Here is an 18807-nt window from a genome sequence, read left to right as displayed (position 1 = left end):
AGTCCAAAGACATGCAGTGCATGAATTGGGTAAGCTAAATTGTCTGTAGTGTATGTGTATGAATGAGTGTGTATGGATGTTTCCCAGTGATGGGTTGCAGCTGGAAGGGCATCCGCTGCGTAAAACGTATGCTGGATAAGTTGGTGGTTCATTCCACTGTGGGGACCTCAGAAAAATAAAGCCAAAAAGAAAATGAATGAATTAGTATAATATGGTAATTAAGGAGAAGATTTTGATAAAACTTTTATTCATTCATTCATTTTTCTTCAGCTTAGTTAGTCTCTTTATTTATCAGGGGTCGTCAAAGCCTAATGAACCGCCAACTTATCCAGCATATGTTTTACACTGTGGATGCCCTTCCAGCTGCAACCCAGTACTGGGACACATATTTCACATCAATGTGAAAACACAAAAAGCTTTTGGAAAAGCTTATATCTCCATATAGGTTACTACATTGCTTCTTCCAGACCCTTTCAACTTCAAAATATCATCTGTTATTATAAAGGTAAAACTGATATTTTAGAGAATTACATTATTAACTTTTTTATTTTGCATGGAAAATATTTTATTCACGAAAAAAAATTCTCCAGTTCGCAGCCTTCTTTTTCACATTTTTTAATAGAAATTGATGTTTTTATTAAATCTCTTAGACTAATTAATAATAAGAAAAGTGACAGATTCTTTTTAAAATTTCGCGGATACATAAGTCCTTTTCTCTTGCTGTTTTTGTGTTATATATATGTTTAAACTTATTTATTTTTTCTTTCTTTTCTCTCTTTTGTTTCTTTTTATTTAATTTTTAATATTTATATTATTTATCCTGATCTTATCATTGTGTTTTTTGTGTAAAATTGAAGTTTGTATGTTTGTTATTGAAGTCAATAAAAAAAAAAACATCTTCAAACGAACACAAATACATTGTTTGTGATTTATATAGTTATTCTTTATTAACAGTTACATTATTTAATTTACCTGAATTAAGTAGCACATCTCCTTCGGAAGAGAAAGCGGATGAATAATCATGAACGTGTAAGAAATATGCACTCTAACGTTACACGTTGTAAGGACTTTGTTGGAACTTTATTTTGGCGGTTAATGTTGTGATGAATACACCAGTTCAAATTCAAGACGGTATAAATGGAGGAAAACGACTTTATAGTTTGTTTAGAGACGGAAAACTCGTTTTACAACGACTCTGTTGAGGGATTGATTCATTTAGGCCACTTTTAGTTCCCCGCCACCCACTGGAGTCACTGCGCAGAAATGAACCAATCATTTTAGTGAACAGATTCAAAAGAATCGACTCACTGATGATTCATAATTCAAAAGAGGATGTACCGAAATTGGATTCCTCGCTTTTTTCCCCTCACCTCAAAACATACAGCCAGGCATCAACACACAACATCATCCTCAACATGTTTTTTTCGCCGACTCGCGCTTATGAAACACATCGCAGGCTGAGATTGTTATAAGAACCTGTCGTTTCCGTGTTTGATATGAAATCATGCATTTCATATCGCCGTGGAGAGAGGAGAACCATGCATGTGTCTGACTGACGGAAAAACACGGATTTAATCAGTCCATGTTTTCAGACACCATGCGCAACTGACCCACAGACACCATTGATGTTCGATAAAAGGTAAGCCTATGGTTTAATCGCATTATATCATGCCATATTTTATCGCACAGGCGACGTGTTTTCATTCAGCACTGCGGTGCGATTTGGCCTAAAGAAAGCAAGCAGGCATGTTGCTGATGACAACACAAGTCGATTTCCGTCCATCGCAATGTTTTACAGTGCCGAGATCCAGATGCGATGCTGTATTTATTGACATTGTCATATTGTCGGTACTGAATAGTAACACTTGTGTTGTGGGAACCCGTAACATGCACATCTAAGCATAAATATACACATGTATGTGCATTCGTTACACAAGCAATGCGGTTCAATGCAGCACACCAGTCGTTAAATGACCGACTTTATTGACAAACTACGTCCTATAGAGCCAAAATCCGTGCTTCGAGTGTGTATCAGTATGAAGGAAAGCATTTTGCTAAGATTTAAGACTGGGAATTCATGAACTGGAGCTTCATTCAGTCTAAATATCTGCACAGCTTTATATGAACCACCGTGTTTGACATTTTTTAATCAACAGTGATTTTCTGACAGTTGAAAAGTAAGTTATTGTTTACTTTTATTCTGCTCTTCCTGATTTTGGTTTATAGTACTTTCAGTTTTAACACTGTAATGTGTGTGTGTTTGTGTGTGTGTGTTAGAAAAATGCCACACGAAATGTTTTTTTTTAAGTAGTTTAATTAAAATGTAATATTTATAGTATTTGTTCTGGTTTTAAAACCTTAAATGAAATATTTAGCAAAAAATATATATATTTTATATATATAATTTTAATGGTTCCTAAATGTCAGGTTTAGCAGGTGTCAGGTTATTTATTCATATTTTCAAGGCAAAAACACACAATAAAATGTCTATGCTATTTTAACACAACTGCTTTTTAAATCCTTAAATGTAAAAGCAATAAAATATTTTAATAACTAAAAGTGGATCATAACTAGGGCCAGATAGAATCTGCAGACATTTTTTGCTATTTCAGCGCAGAAACTAGTAAAAAATCTGCGGATTTATGTGGAATGACTTTTGTGAGTATCATAACTAAAACCATAATATATTAAATAAAAAAAAAAAACTATAGCTTTTTAAAGTTTCATTTAATGTTTACAATGCAAATCTAATTAGATGCACTTATTTGGTAAACAAAGTAAGTCTCTCATATTAGAGTTGGGCGATGTTTTGGCATCATACAATGTCTAATGTGAAACATCGCGATGGACAATGGCATCGTTGTCGTAGGCTGCGGTGTTTTGATTATTATGAATAATTATTCAATTCAGAACTAATTAATTAATTATTTGGAGCCGACCGTTTCAACTACCTGACCCGCATGGTCTTTTTTTATTTTCACCCATAACCTAATCATAAATAAATAGTTACACACAAATTACCACCTGTCAATCATTTTTTCAGTGGGACTCTGGCATGAATAGGCAGAGTGATCTGTGTCATCACAATGGCATCGACAAACTTGGTTGGTAAAAAAGTTGCACCACCAAAAAATATATGAGGTTTTCAGTAAAATTAGTAAGCACAAGTGTGAAAGCGAAAGATTGAAGCAGTGTACTGACGGTGTGACACGTTACCTGATAGATTCAAAAAACAGAAGAGTCGTTAGATGGAGACAAAATTAATTAAATGCACGTTTAACAATTATAGTGAGATGTGATCCAACAATACATTCTTGATAAGCTGTCCAACGTGCAATCCTCTCTGGTATAGTGTGGAAGGAGGGCTTTTCAGAAATGCCAGATGAAACGTCAGTGTGGATGTGGATAGTTTTCGTTCTGAAATGCTATTTTAAAACTGAGACTTATTAGTGTAAAAGGGGCCTAAGTGTGTATTTTTGGGTTGCTGCTGCAATGGGACCGGGGCGGAGGGTCGTGATGCCGGCTCAGCATTGTGATGACTATTGGCCATCGGCGATGGATAATGGCATAGTCTATCGTCCCAACCCTATCACATAAGATCTACTAAAAGACAGATAATATTACTTTATAAACTGTATTGAAAATAAATCAAATGAACATTTTGATATTAGTCAATATTATTAGTGAAATTTTTCAAAACTCAATAAATATAAATTTACTCACATTTACACAAGTAAATAAATAGACTCATTGATGGGCTAAAAATATGCAGATTACTGCGCGCGCAAATTTCATGTGGGCCTAATCATAACTAAAATATCTAGATTATTGTTAGAAATTTTATCATAATTGCAGTCTCTTGACAATTATGACTTTGATATTTGAAAATACTTTGCTTTAGGCTGCACAATATTGGAAAAAAAAATGACACATTGCGATTACTTTTTTTATTCTGCGATATATATTGATGTTATATATGATATTATATCGAATCGCGATAAAATTTATGTCAATAACAGTAATAAGCTCTGGACGTTGTTAATCTAAGAGCCAATCACACAGCAGAAATGTACAACAGCAGAAATGGGAATCTAAAAGTGTGTTAATATTTAAGATATTTTGCCGCTGAAAATTCATCAGCCGAAAATATGTTACACCAGTTAATGGACCACTAATTTTTGTGGCTTCAGTCATTGTTGGGGTACTCTTTCGAATCTGAAAGCATTAACTACTTATATCGAAATATTGTTATCGTTCAATATGGAAAATAATTGAGTTTGCATTTTGCCATATAGCACAGCCATACTACGAAAACACTTTTTCTAAATGAGAAAAAACTGTTTGGAAAAAATGATCAGTGTTTCCTCTAAGATTTTTTTCCAGCTGTGGCGGCAGGCCTTTTTTTTTACAAAGATCTATCAACTACATGTAGTGTTATTTCAATGACAAATGTTGTGAGCGCAGTATTAAGTCGAGATCGCATTTATGTAATGGCCTATGAGCATGCAAATCTCTTTGCTTGCGCGCCAATTTCGTCAGCTCATGCACAAAACTTCTTGCACACCCCCTCAAAGATAGCCTACGCTGCTCAAGCGCAGATCTTCTTGTGCACTCTCAAATAAACGATTTTAGATTGATTGGGATGATTCATAGGGGGTGCGTAACATATAACAAACAATCTACAAGCATAGATGAATTCAATAAAGAAAAATATGCTAATTAAATAAACAGCGTTTTATTGTCTTCCGAAGAGCTGAATTGTTTTCAGGTAAACAGTAATTAAATAATCAAATGTGAAACAATACTGCGTAGTTTTTGTTTTATAAATAACTCAATAAAGTTAATCGTTATTACCTTTTTCAAAGTTACAAACGGTACATTCTTTTTATGCCTGAATGCTTTTAAAACTCACAGACAGTCACAAGCCTAAAAAAAAAAAAAAACACTTGCAAAATGATAAATTATAATCCAGACTCAACATTGCGTACTCGTGATCATGTGACTATTGCAAATAATATGCTGAAGTGTTGTTTGTACTGATTGTATTGGGTTTTTTATAGGGGTGTCAAAATTAATTGTTTCTTCGGTGCACCGCGATGCAGACGCGGACAATTCTGTATCGGTTCAGTAATAATCATAACCGGTTATTATGTACTGACGTCATTTATCTCCTATCCGCTCTGTCGCGAGGGAGGTGAGCGCGAGTATTTACAACACTCAGGTAACTCAGGGCCGGCCCGTGGCATAGGCACCATAAGCATATGCTAAAAAAAACTTCTCTGACCACATTTCTAGAACTGCTCGATCGTGCAGATTCGCACTCTATAACATCAGAAAGATCCGACCCTTCTTATTTGAACATGCAGCTCAATTTCTTTTTCAAGCTCTTGTTCTCTCCAAACTGGATTACTGCAACTCTCTACTAGCTGGGCTTCCAGCTAGCTCTATCAAGCCTCTTCAACTGCTCCAGAATGCAGCAGCACGAGTTGTCTTCAATGAACCTAAACGAGCACATGTCACTCCGCTGCTAGTCCGTTTGCACTGGCTGCCAGTTGCTGCTCGCATCAAATTCAAAGCTCTGATGTTTGCCTACAAAGTGACTTCTGGCCTTGCTCCTTCTTATCTGCTCTCGCTTCTGCAGATCTATGTGCCCTCCAGAAACTTGCGTTCTGTGAATGAACGTCGCCTCGTGGTTCCATCCCAAAGAGGGAAGAAATCACTTTCGCGAACGCTCACGCTCAATCTGCCCAGTTGGTGGAATGAACTCCCTAACTGCATCAGAACAGCAGAGTCACTCGCTACTTTCAAGAAACGACTAAAAACTCAACTATTTAGTCTCCACTACACTTCCTAATCTGTAATTGCCTCTCTGAATATCACACTAACTGTACCAAAAAAAAACAAAAAAAAAAACTAATACTACTAATACTTCCCTTCTTAGACTTTACAGACCTGAAACTTGCCTATAGCACTTATTCATTGTTGCTCTTAGTTGTGTAAATTGCTTCCTTATCCTCATTTGTAAGTCGCTTTGGATAAAAGCGTCTGCTAAATGACTAAATGTAAATGTAAATGTAAGGGCGCTGTACATCCAGGGGGGCGCCAGAAATGAATGCGGTTCAGTTGGTTTTGTTTTCGATTTTCCTGACACACATTCAACTAGACGGCATTAACTCAAAAAACTCTTACCCTAAAAAGATCTAAAGTGTGTTTCCTACAAAAAGACAAAGCTGGTTATGTTTCACAGCTGTCTTTCTTTTTTTTTTCGCTCGACATTACGATCACTGCTCCGTTTAAGCCCTTGCAATATGTGTTTAGCCGGGAGAGCACGCGCTAAAAGGAGCTCTCAGTAAGGGACCGTCGGAAAAGTGCTTCTTTTGTGGTGTGGTGCTGTGTGTTTATACAAACAGCTTGTTATAACCTCGCCCCTAAAATATAACGCTGTATATAGAAAGCATCGTCAATGCACCGAGATATCGAATTGAACCGAATCGAAGGCGTGATAATCGTAACCGAACCGTGAGACCAGTATAGGTTCACACCTCTAGTTTTTTAAATGAAGTAGTAAATCTTAAAGGGAGTAAGCTGAAAAGAAAATGAATGAAGTTAAAAATCTTTTCATTATTAAAACCTTATGATAACAAAATAGTTAATAAATATATTTATTAACTATTTTGTTATCATAAGGTTTTAGTAATGTATCATTTTAAATGTGTTTTTCAGTACTTTCACAAATACATGCATACATTGTCTGCCACTGCAGTTTTCTCATGGCTTTATTAAAGCGTCCATCCATCCTGCTGCTCTGTGAGCTAGCTTTACTTGGCCAATCTTTCATTCATAAGGCTGCACTCTTAATGCATTGCGCATTTACTCGGTGCACAAAAGCATGCCAGCAATGTAACTTCGTCAGTGCTGTGACCAAAAAACACGATAAACCTGCTAGTATGGAAAGCATGTTTATCAGACGAGCCTGATCCAACATTTCTGTCATCGAAACTGGATTTTTTTTTCGATTGCATGTTCACAGCTGATTACATGCAGAAAATGTGTGATCACGCCTTCGTATGTGAGAACTGCTGAACTTCCTGTTGAGCCACCACAGACATTGCTATACATTGCTTTGTGACCTCTTTAGGTGGCTGCCCTTCACAGCCACATCACCCTATAGGATCTTTAAATACACTTACCCCACCCCTTCTTCCGAGTGGGTGGATGTGTGTGTACATGTAGCCTCTTTCTTCATAAAGACCGTCTATATTTAGTCACGGTATGTTTTTGGACTTCTCACCCTATGAGCAGATGTGCTGATGTCACAGTTTTTTTATTAGGGGTTTTGTGACAATGTTCTGCCTCTTTTTTTCCTGCTTTTGACAATCTTTCTGAGGTTTTTTAAGGTTGGGTATAAGTCTGCAAATGTACACTACCTGACAAAAGTCTTCTCGCCTATGTAAGTTTTAGGAACAACTAATAAAAACTTCTAGATGATCATTTGGTATTAGAAGTGGCTTATATGAAGGACAAAGGCCTCAAGATTATGCTTATTTTACCAAAAAAATCATCATGCTTTGATTTTTAATTATTTAATTAGGGCAGTAAGGTCTGTCTCTGCTTATACAAAAGTCTTGTCACTTAACAGAAATAATGTACAGTATAGAATAGGGCTGCTCGATTATGGGAAAAATCATAATCACGGTTATTTTGGTCATAATTGTAATCACGATTATTCAAAACGATTATCAGTTGAAGTCAAAATTATTCGTCCTCCTGTAAATTTATTTTAATATATAAATATTTCCCAAATTATGTTTAACAGAGTTTTTCTTTTACAGTATTTCCTATAATATTTTTTTCTTCTGGAGAAAGGCTTATTTGTTTTATTTCAGCTAGAATAAAAGCAGGTTTGAATATTTTGAAACCTATTTTAATAGCTCGATATTATTAGCCCCTTTAAGCAATATATATGTTTGATTGTCTGCAGAAGAAACTACTGAAATTAAGAAATTAAGCCTTTGAATGTCACTTTAAGCTGAATACTAGTATCTTGAAAAACATCTAGTAAAATATAATGTACTGTCATCAAAGCAAAGATAAAAGAAATCAGTTATTAGAAATGAGTTATTAAATCTGTTATGTTTAAACTGTGCTTTAAGCATCTTCACTGTATTTTTGATTTTAATATTGATTAATGATAAAAACAGTCGGCAGCAGAAGGAATATCGCACGCTGTCACTTTAAGAATAGTGCGGCTCTGATATGGTTTCTCTTTCTCATGTCTTTTGATTCTCAACTTGTTAGTTTTTTACACAAATGAGGGTTAATATGAATAATCACTAAACACCGTGCTCTAACACAAGTGTGCATATATTTGACCATTAAAGCGCTCGCATTAAGATCGCGTTAGATGTGTGTGTACTCTGCTGTCCGAGGATAAGCACGGCGCGCACACACACAACAGCATGTGCTCTTGCGGTACTCTTCAGGATTCTTTGGATTGATTTTCAGTGCCTCAGATTAATAAAGGGACTAAGCCGAAAAGAAAATAAATCAATGAATGTATTTCTGTCTTTCAGTCTAATTTTGTGTAATGGATTAGCCCAACCAATAGAGGTGTGAACCTACACTAGTCTCACGGTTCGGTTCGGTTACGATTATCATGCCATCGATTAGGTTCAATTTGATATTTCGGTGCATCACGGTGCATTGACGGTGCTTTCCATACACAGTTTTATATTTTCTTCACAGCTGCATTTCTTGTATTAAAATGTATGAATATATTTATATTTATATACTATTTGTAATACAATTTTGTCATTTAATACAAACAGTCAGATATATAAACTGTAACTTTAAACAAAACGAGCATTTAGCAAAAAATATAAACAAATATAAATATCCAGCTCAATTTCTGATCCTTGTCTAGTTCTCTTACACCCCTTTGTTTGGTCACACCCTCTAAAAAAATTTTTGGAAGATTGGCTCTTGCGCGCTGCGTTCTTCACAGATGAGTGACACTGAGCGGCAGGCGGCAGCGGCGATCTCAGTGCTGATGTATGATACACGGTGGAGAAAACTCTGCAGACACGCGCTCGTTTCTGGATGCAAAAGTAACGCTGTAAAACAGCCGAGTAGAGAAGAAAAGCCACGCCAGCAGGTCAAATGGGCCACTGTGTGTGTGTGAGAAAGAGAGAGAGAGAAAGAGAGAAAGAGAGAAATGGAGTAGGCTACTTTCATTCTCTCGATCTCAGTGAAATAGGGGCTATTGTTGTATATGTCAGTGAAAGACTGATCCAGCAAACACACACAGTGAAATTGTGCAGTTTATGAGTTATAAGTAGTTAAAGCGCTGTAAATACTCGCGATCGCCTCCCTCGCGACAGAGCGCATATGAGGTAAATGACGTCAGTAATAACCGGTTATGATTATTACTGAACGGATAACGAATTGTCCGCGTCTGCATCGCACCGAAGAAACGATTATTTTTGACACCCCTACCAACCAACATTATTAATTTAATTGTAGATAGTGTAAAATGAAACAAAGAGCAGCAGAATTTTAGTAGGATTTGTATTTGAATCAGAACTGGTAGGAAAACATTGTGCTTTTCACATTTATTTCACCTTTTCACCAAATTTACAATTTCAGATGTTTTTTTTCTGTGGGTATTTGATTTAGAATATAATTAACCACATACATTTTCCCAGTGATGGGTTGCAGCTGGAAGGGCATCTGCTGCGTAAAACATCTGCTAGAAATGTTGGCGGTTCATTCCGCTTTGGTGACCCCTGATTAATAAAGAGAATAAGCCGAAAAGAAAATAAATGAATGAGCCACATAAATGTTAACCTTAAATCAGACTCAATCAATAAAAGTGCATAAAGAATTGTGTTGAATTTTAGGAACACCACAGCTATTCTTCTTTCTTTTCACCAGTCATGTAACACTCATTTTAACTCTAAGTTTCCAAGTTAAGTACAGTCACATAATTGTGACAGTCACAACATTTCCCTGTTGTTTAACCAATGTATGACAGCACAGGTAATACCGGTATCACCGGGAGCGCGGCTTCTTTTAAATAGCTTGTACTTATTAATTACTTTCACTTTTGAATTAGTGACAAGTGGGACTCAACTGCTTGTATTTAAAATGACAACAAACTGAGTACTATGACAACTCACTTATGTTCATTCATTCATTATCCTTCGGCTTACACAACAGATGCCCTTCCAGCTGCAACCCAGTACTGGGAAACATTAACTCATTCACACAGATAACAATAGTTTATTCAATTCTTCTATAGCGCATGTCTTTGGACTTTGGGGGAAACCAGAGCACCCGGATGAATCCCACGCCAACGTGGGGAGAACATGAAACCTCTACACAGAAATGCCAACTGACCCAGCTGGGACTCAAACCAATGACCTTCTTGCTGTGAGGCTATGGGTGCTAACCACTGAGCCACCATGTCACCCCTCACTTTTGTTAATATGACTTTTTAACAAATGTCAAGTTTTTATTGTAGTGTCTTTTCTAAACCTAAATGATTGCTATGAATCCAGAACATTAAAATGAGCGCTGCATGATTAATCAAAGATAATTTTAATGTGCTTTTTGTCAGGAAAGCCAGTTGTGCAATCAGTAAAACATCTAAGAGCTGCTTTCAGATTAGATCACCGACTATTCATTCATTCATTTTCTTTTCGGCTTTAATTTAATTAATAATTTATTTAATTTATTAATCTGGGGTCGCCACAGTGCAATCAACGCCCAACATATCCAGCATATGCTTTATGCAGCAAATGCCCTTCCAGCTGCATCCAATCACTGGGAAACACCCATACACTTCAGACATGCAGAACATGCAAACTCTGTTCACTCACTAGGTACACATTACAAAATCGCAGAGGATTTAATCAGACGCTACGTCCGAAATCGCTTACTACTTAGAAGGTACTGCATTGAAAATTAAATAACCACGGTAGGGCTGGGCCGATAAATAATATTATATAGAATCGCAATAAAATTCATGTCAATAACAATGATAAGCTCTGGACTTTTTAATCTTTATTGATCTAAGAACCAATCACAACGCTGAAATGTACAGCAATAGGAATCTAAAAGTGTGTTAATAATAGAGATGTACCGTATTTTCGGCCTCCGAAGATTTATCGGTTGAAACATGTCATGCCATATAATAGACGCTCTAATTTTTGTGGCTTCAGTCATTGTTGGGGTACTCTTTTAAATCTGGAAGCATTAACAACTTAAATTGAAATATTAAATTGTTACTGTTCAATATGAAATATAATTATCAAGATTGCATTTTTGCCATATCACCCAGCTAGGCCATAAGAAAAGTTTGTTCTATGCAGTGTGAATGTGAGCAGTATGAATGAAACTCAGACATACTACATTTTGTCATGATCAAGTGACCTACTTGCGTCGGTTGCATTGCTTTATGAATTCTCTTGCGCTGCATCATGGGATAGTTTACCGTCTATCTGATACGCACTTCAGAATCTCGCTGGAGTAGTAGATCATCCAGGTACTTTTCACTTACTGTTTTTCGAATTCTGTGAATTCGCACACACTACTCCGCTCACATACTGTTTTTAAGCTTACTATATAGTATGGAAGTGTGTGAATATTTTTTATTTATTTATTTATTTTTTTTAATACACAGCCAGAGTGATCCTGAAATCAAAGATAATCATTTTGTGATTTGACAGCTGTTTGCCTAGTTGATCTATGACTGTACATCTTGCATCTAAAAGCACATGAAAATACCACTTTAATATCGTTGTTTTTAATTCCAAACTTGCTTCATAAATTCAGTCGTGTTTGTAGTATTTCACTCTGTGAGATGAATCCATGTATGTTTAATAAGGCTGGCACACGCCAAGCAACGGCAAACAAATAGCGCAGACGAAACCTAACTGTGTGAAAATGATTGAGGTCGTGTCTTAAGGTCATGCGATAAGACAGGCCTATTTGTGGAGGTGCTAGTTTGATATGGGACCATAACAGTTTTCAGGGTATTTCACGGTTTGGTTAAGTCAAGGTTTTAAAACAAATTTTAGGTGGTTCCAAGGTGTGTGTAAGATTTTTATTTACATTCATTTTGCTGTTTTTAGGACGTCAGTATCGCCAGCAGAAAAGATCTCCAAAGATTCCGTTTCAAATTGTACAGAACTCTGTGTTTTTGAAATGAATGAAGACAGCAGAATGAATGATTCAATGATTTATTTTAATTATTTACGCTGACATCCCAGCAGGCACACAACATCATAAGAAGTAATATTAGGTTAGATGTAGGTCGTGACGTCAGGTGACCAAAATTCTAAGTTTAGCCAGCATCTAAGGACAACATTATGTTGATGTCCAATAACAACGTTGATTTTAGGATGTTTTACAAAGTGACCAAAGTCCAATGTTGAGGCAACATCTTAAACCAACGTCATATTGACGTCAAATACTGACATTTATTCGTCAGGTATGGCAACCAAAATCCCAACGTCTGATAGGCATAGTGGTAACGTCCACACATCGTCAAGCTGTAACATCATTAGATGTTGATAATTGATTGATTTTTAGGTTGGACGTTGGGTTCTGATGTCAACCCGATTTTCAATTCCAAACAAAATCCAAAGACCCCCATTGGGGTACAACGTCAATCTGATGTCATGTTGATGTCCTGTGCCTGCTGGGATGTTTCCTATTCTAAAATATGTTGAATATTTCTGAAAATGTATTATGTTCAAAGAGGAAATAGTAAGTTTTTTTACCCTAACATTTAAAAAGAATATATTTTAGAGCAGTAATCACATTACCGTAAAACCGTAATATTTTTATGCAAGGTCATCATACCATCAGAATCTTAAACCGGCCCATGCCTAGTGGTACTGTTGATTTTATAAATAATGTTTTACAGGCGTTATTTATAGCATATTTGATCGCATTAAATTACTAACTCCTAGAGTGAAATTTGCTTCTCAAAACGAAATGCAGATCTCCTGGCCTGACCGTTTGATTGCCGTTGAAGGTTCTGACATGTTAAATGCTGTAGTAAAGACTTTGTGCATGCACACTGAAGTACATCTATCTGTCTGCCTATTTGTTTATCTCTCTCTTTGCTGTAAGTGTGTTTCGGTAACCCAACTCTCTTCAATATAGATGACCTCAAAGCTTGTAAATGTGGTCTGAAAGCCACAGAACTTCAATTTCACGCTTTTGAAATCTGTGTCAGTCTCTTTTCAACACTCAGGTCACAGGGTTCATGTTTTGTATTTTTTCTGCCATCCTTTGAAAACTTGTAGCCTTAGGTAAGAGTCCGATTCATGTTTTCCATTAGCCGTTATGTGCCAGAGGTCATGAAATTAGATCAGAGGGAAATGTTAAGAGCACTTTGATGCCCACTGGAAGATGCCTGGTAAAATGATGCTGCTTCTACAAATATTTTGCCATTTGTTTTATTTCATATTTTGACATATTTTTACCGATATTTGAAACATTAACACAGACACTTGTATTTAACATATTTCTATGCACAGTTGAAGTCAGAATTGTTAAACACCCTGAATTATTAGCCCACCTGTTTAATTTTTTCCCCAATTTATTTTCAACGGAGAGATTTTTTTTAACATATTTCTAAACATAATATTTTTAATAACTCATTTTTATTAACTGATTTATTTTCAAGACACTTCTATACAGCTTAAAGAGACATTTAAAGGCTTAACTATGTTAATTAGGTTAATTAGGCAGGTTAGGGTAATTAGGCAAATTATGGTATAACGATGTTTTTTTCTGTAGACTATCGAAAAAAATATTGCTTTAAGGGGCTAATAATTTTAACCTTAAAATGATTTAAAAAAAAATAAAAACTGCTTTTATTCTAGCCGAAATAAAACAAATAAGACTTTCTCCAGAAGAAAAAATATTATCAGACATACTAAATTACAAAATTTCCTTGCTCTGTTAAACATCATTTAAAAAATATTTAAAAAAGAAAAAAAAAAATTCAATGGAGGGCTTATAATTCTGACTTATAGCGACAACTATTTGCTAAAATGCTATTTTTATTAGCTATGTTTTTAAATAATTTATTTAATGATATTAAAATAAACTGGTAAAATATACAATGCTCAGCATATATAGTACATCCCTCACAAATCTCTCTTTAAAATTCACATTTTAATAGGAAGCTTTACAATATTATATTTGTGCTTATACATTTCATTAGTGAGTACTGAAGCCAAATCTGAAGCTTATTTAATAAAATTACTTACGATAACAGTCCAAAACTTGTACACCCAAATTTATATGTTATATAAAAATATTAATTACAAATTTTAAAAAGAGGAAAATCAAGTGAAGCAAAAAAATTAAGTTGAAATTTTGTAGGTTTATTTTTTTTTTGCAATATTTAACTTGAATTTAATTGTATTATCTTTCCATTTCTAAATATGCTTGTTGATTAAAATATTATTTTAATAAATATATCTGTTGAATAATTCTGTTTTGTTTAAATGCACCAAAATACATTAGCTATTTTTATTAGAAATGGATAAAAATATTCATTTTCAAAATGGGGTGAATTTTTCAGATCTAATTCATTCTCGGACTAAAAATCAAGATTCAAACATTTAAAGCGTGCTCGCACTAGGTACTAACCTTAAACCGTGCTAAAGTCCGCTTCACCACCGACGGCCTGCACTAGCACTGCATTTTGCCTTCTGAACCGCAGCACGTCATCGATGATGTGACTGTCCAGTTTGACAGAAAGAGAAGCACTCTTGCTCAGTACAGTGGACATTGCTTTAGTTATATCGTTTTGTATAATTTTTAGTCATTTGATAGCAGGGTGTCTGCGGGGTTATAAAAGTATTAAAAGTTGATTAAATCAACAATGAGAAAATTAAGGCCCTTAAAAGTTATTTAAAAAACCGAATCGCATTTTTATGAGGTCTTAATTTAGTTTTAGCGTTATCCAAAGTGTTTGACTCTATAAAAGCATATATATATTATTTTTTTCACTTAATATTAACAACGGCGTGCTCAATCAACACGATCGGTTCAGGCCGGGGCATGTCCGGCTAAACTCCCCAATCCGGGTGATGTCACGTAATTTGCGACAAAAGCAAGAAGGTGATGTGACGCTCTCCACATGTGCAAAACCATAGAGCAAAACAGACATTAAATGTGAAAATGTAAGATTGCGCACTCCTGGTTGGAGAAAGACAAGTTTAAACAATGGCGGAAACCTGTTGCTGATTACAACCACGTAACTTATTCTTTCAAGCTTTGTTTCTTCTGAGCTTATTTGAGTTCTGTTGCACAGTTTTGCTCCATTGATTTATGTAACTACAACTGTTTATTAACAACTGTTTATCAAGTAAAGGTTTGATACTGATTAGAACTTGAAGTGGTGATGAGGTCTTAAAATATTCTAAGAAGGTCTTTAAAAAGTCTTAAAAACAGTATTAAAATTACATTGAGGAATCCTGGATATGCAGTGACACTCACAATTCCAAATATTTAGCAAAACAGATCCACCACTTTTGACTCTTATAAATTATCATAAAAGTCCTCGTGTTGCACGTTTTAGGAGGTTTGCTAAAGGTGTAGCTGATGTGCAGCAAGAGGTTTGCGTCTTTAATAATCAACGACAAATTTCATTCATTGAAAAGTAAGAATGATTAATAAATGCAAATGAAACAGTCCCTCAAGAGTGACGTCGCATCTTCAGTTTCAGGCTCAGGCACGCTTTGCACTCACACAACTATGGAGCTAAAAATATGCCAAAACAATCTGAATTTAAATTGTGTTAAATCGAATTATTGATAATTGTAATCGAATAAATCAGAATTTTTTAAATGTCGTTAAAAATGTATTTTATTTGAAATTCTTAATTAAATTTTTTTAACTTGAATATTGAACATCTGAAACAAGTATCAGTCCAAGGCACTCGAGTAAAGTGAAAAAATTAAAAAGCCTTTTATAATTAAAAATGGCTTTTTAATTTTTTCACTTTACTCGAGTGCCTTGGACTGATTCTTGTTGCAGATTTGATGAATCCCTTACCCAAAGAGCTCCGACCATACATTTGAACTTACCCCAGAGTGCTTTTTGTTTGTTTTTTTCTGGATTGAACATCTGAAATTTAAGACAACAGGTTTTAAAAGGCTGAATTTTTTTTATAGACATATTTTCAAACATCAGTTTTTTATGTTCTGAATGCATAAACTGCAGATATCCATTTTGTAAAAATACAATTTACAAGTTTTCAAGATGAAGAAATTCAGAACATCAAATTCAATATCCTAAAATTCAAAACCAGAAATTCATATTGTGAAATTCAGATTCAGCAGAATTCAGATTCAGAAAGTAGGTCAGGGGTGATCAACAAAGAGTAGACGATCACTGAAAACTCAAACTAAGATTTACTCGCCTCTGCTTGATTTATAGTTATAGACTAATTGCAGGGTGCGATTTATGAGGATGGGGGTTTGGGGGAGTCTGGGAAAAGGTAAGAACAAATGTTTCAAATTGAATAAATGACACCTAAAAAATTACATTTTTTTTTCTATATTCATTTTAAAATAATTTAGAAGTTGAAGGTGTAGTTATTCTCAAAATAAATATTAACCTTGCTTTAGAATTCTGAAAATATTTGTAGCAATAGTTAGCTTGTTTTGACACATTTAGAACATGTCCTAGAACATTTCCACTGGTTAATACAGAAAATTATTAGCGTTTTCCCCTGCGAAAGTCTGAAATTTCATTGATAATGGTCTAAAAAAGGTCTTAAAAAGTCATAAATTGGACGTGATGAAACATGCAGAAACCCTGTTTTTACCCAAACTTTTAAAAAGAAAATATTTTAGAGCAGTAATCACAATACCGTGAAACCGTGATATTTTTATCCAAGGTTATCATACCGTCACAATCTTATTCCAACCCATTCCTACTTATAATCCACATCTTTGACTAATCCCGTCTTTCGGATGAGACGTTAAAGCGAAATCCTGACTCTCTGTGTTCATTAAAAATAACAGTAGTTTCTTAAAAAAAAAAGAAAATGGGTGTAACTTGGCATCCTGGCCAAATGTGTCCACTAGCCTCTGTCCATCATGGCCTCCTAACCTTCCCCATATCATTATTGGCTTCATCATCACTCTTCTCCTCTTCACCAGTCAGCTGGTGTGCGGTCTGGCGCAAAGTTAGTCCCTAACTCTAATGCCGATTTAGCACAGCCTTTATGTACTTTATTTAATAATCGCCTAACCATCCCCATCGCCTAACCATTTATTTAATAATTGCCTAACCATCCCCATATCATAATTGGCTTCATCATCACTCTTCTCCTCTCCACCACTCAGCTGGTGTGCGGTCTGGTGCAATATGGCTGCCGTTGCGTCATCCAAGTGGATGCTGCACACTGGTTGTGGATGAGGAGATCCCCCCCAAAGAAATGGTGAAAAGCGCTTTGAAGGTCCAGAAAAGCACTATACAATTGTAGGGAATTATTATTAATCCATTTGCTAAACATTTTTTTTTAAGCTTAAAAGTAAAATCTTACACAAGTCCCTAATGCTAATGCCGATTGAGCACAGCCTTTAAGTACTTTATTTAGCCCAGTTACTGATTGAACATTAACCCAGTGTGTTTTCTCTACCAACCATATATGGAAATCCAGGAAGTAAGTTAAGCGCAAAGCATCACAATCACCAATCTTGTGCTCTTTGTGCTGATTCACCCTCTCTAGACCCAGTTGGAACGTTGCGATTTAATTTGGCCAAAGGTTTTATCATTATGGATCGCTGCTTCCTAACTATGTGCTTCAAAAGGGGACAGACTTGTTTTTCCGGTGCACAATGAGCCAGACTGTAAAGGAAGTGGAAACCCTGTTGCTTTTCTAACTGCAGATGAATGCAATTTTAGGAGACGGCTGGTGTATGTGATATACTAGCATGAAACAGTTCATGTACAGTGCGAGTTATGACAATAGAAGCTCTATATTTAATTCAAAAACAGTTGTGCAACCAGATTATGTAGCGTTTTGGACGGCCTTTTGGAATAGTAAACAAACTCTTGCGTCACTCCTGGCACCTTGAATATGAACAGTGATACTTTAAATAAAGTGTCCGAGATATACTGTGACATGTATTGGTTTTCGGAGCGACAGAAAAGAGACGTGTGCTTTACATTAGCGCAGTAATGGCAGAGGGCATGTCTGTTAAACATTTACTTTACTTTTCTCCCGGAGCTGTGAGTTTTGCATTGTTTGAGCTGAGCCTGACGCTGGTGTTTTTGTGTAAAGCGTGTTCACGTCTCTCTTTCTCCTGCAGTGGGGTCGGGTGGCCATGGACCCCTTCAGCCAGCTGATCCTGCTCATCTCGGTGGTGAGTTTTTTCTTTTTCCAGTGGCTCTTTCACAGCGTGAGCCCCTGGGCGTCGTCCAGAATCAGCCCTGGCTTCCTCAAACTCACCCACAAACAGAAGATCGAGTGGAACTCAAGGTACACAAACAGCTGTCTTTTAGTTTTTTTTGTATGCATTGTCTGCATTCTGAGATATTGGTTGGAAGTTTCTTAAAGAGATCGTTCACCCAAAATTCTGAAGCAAGCTGGAAACCTGTAACCATTGACTTCCTAAGTAGGAAAAGCAAATACTATGCAAGTTAATAGTTTCTGGCTTTCTTTAAAATATTTTATTTTGTGTTCAGCGTAAGAAAGAAAGTCAAAAATGATTGGAATAAGTAAAGAGTGTGTAAATAATGACAGAAATGTAATTTTTGAGAGAGTCA

General features: G+C 35.7%; 1 protein-coding gene across 8 annotated transcripts in view; it reads left to right on the top strand.

Annotated features, from left to right (window-relative positions):
* The first annotated feature begins 1354 nt into the window (after positions 1-1354).
* Positions 1355-18807, top strand: part of tlcd4a (TLC domain containing 4a) — a 46757-nt gene continuing 29304 nt past the window's right edge. For 3 of the 8 annotated variants that reach the window (XR_012399478.1, XM_073940938.1, XM_695466.10), the window contains exons 1-2: positions 1355-1639; positions 18351-18520. Coding sequence is in view for 6 of the 8 variants with exons in the window: in XM_073940938.1 (XP_073797039.1) it covers positions 18366-18520 (155 nt within the window). In the remaining 2 variants the exon portion in view is untranslated. Of the gene's footprint in view, positions 1640-10300; positions 10432-17737; positions 18271-18350; positions 18521-18807 lie in introns of those variants that run through there. The other 5 variants (XM_073940937.1, XM_073940934.1, XR_012399477.1 and 2 more) reach the window with 3 other exon arrangements.

Source organism: Danio rerio, chromosome 24 (assembly GCF_049306965.1).
Source record: "Danio rerio strain Tuebingen ecotype United States chromosome 24, GRCz12tu, whole genome shotgun sequence".
NCBI lineage: Eukaryota > Metazoa > Chordata > Actinopteri > Cypriniformes > Danionidae > Danio > Danio rerio.
Note: the sequence above shows the minus strand (reverse complement) of the source record. Positions and strands in the feature narration are given on the sequence as shown.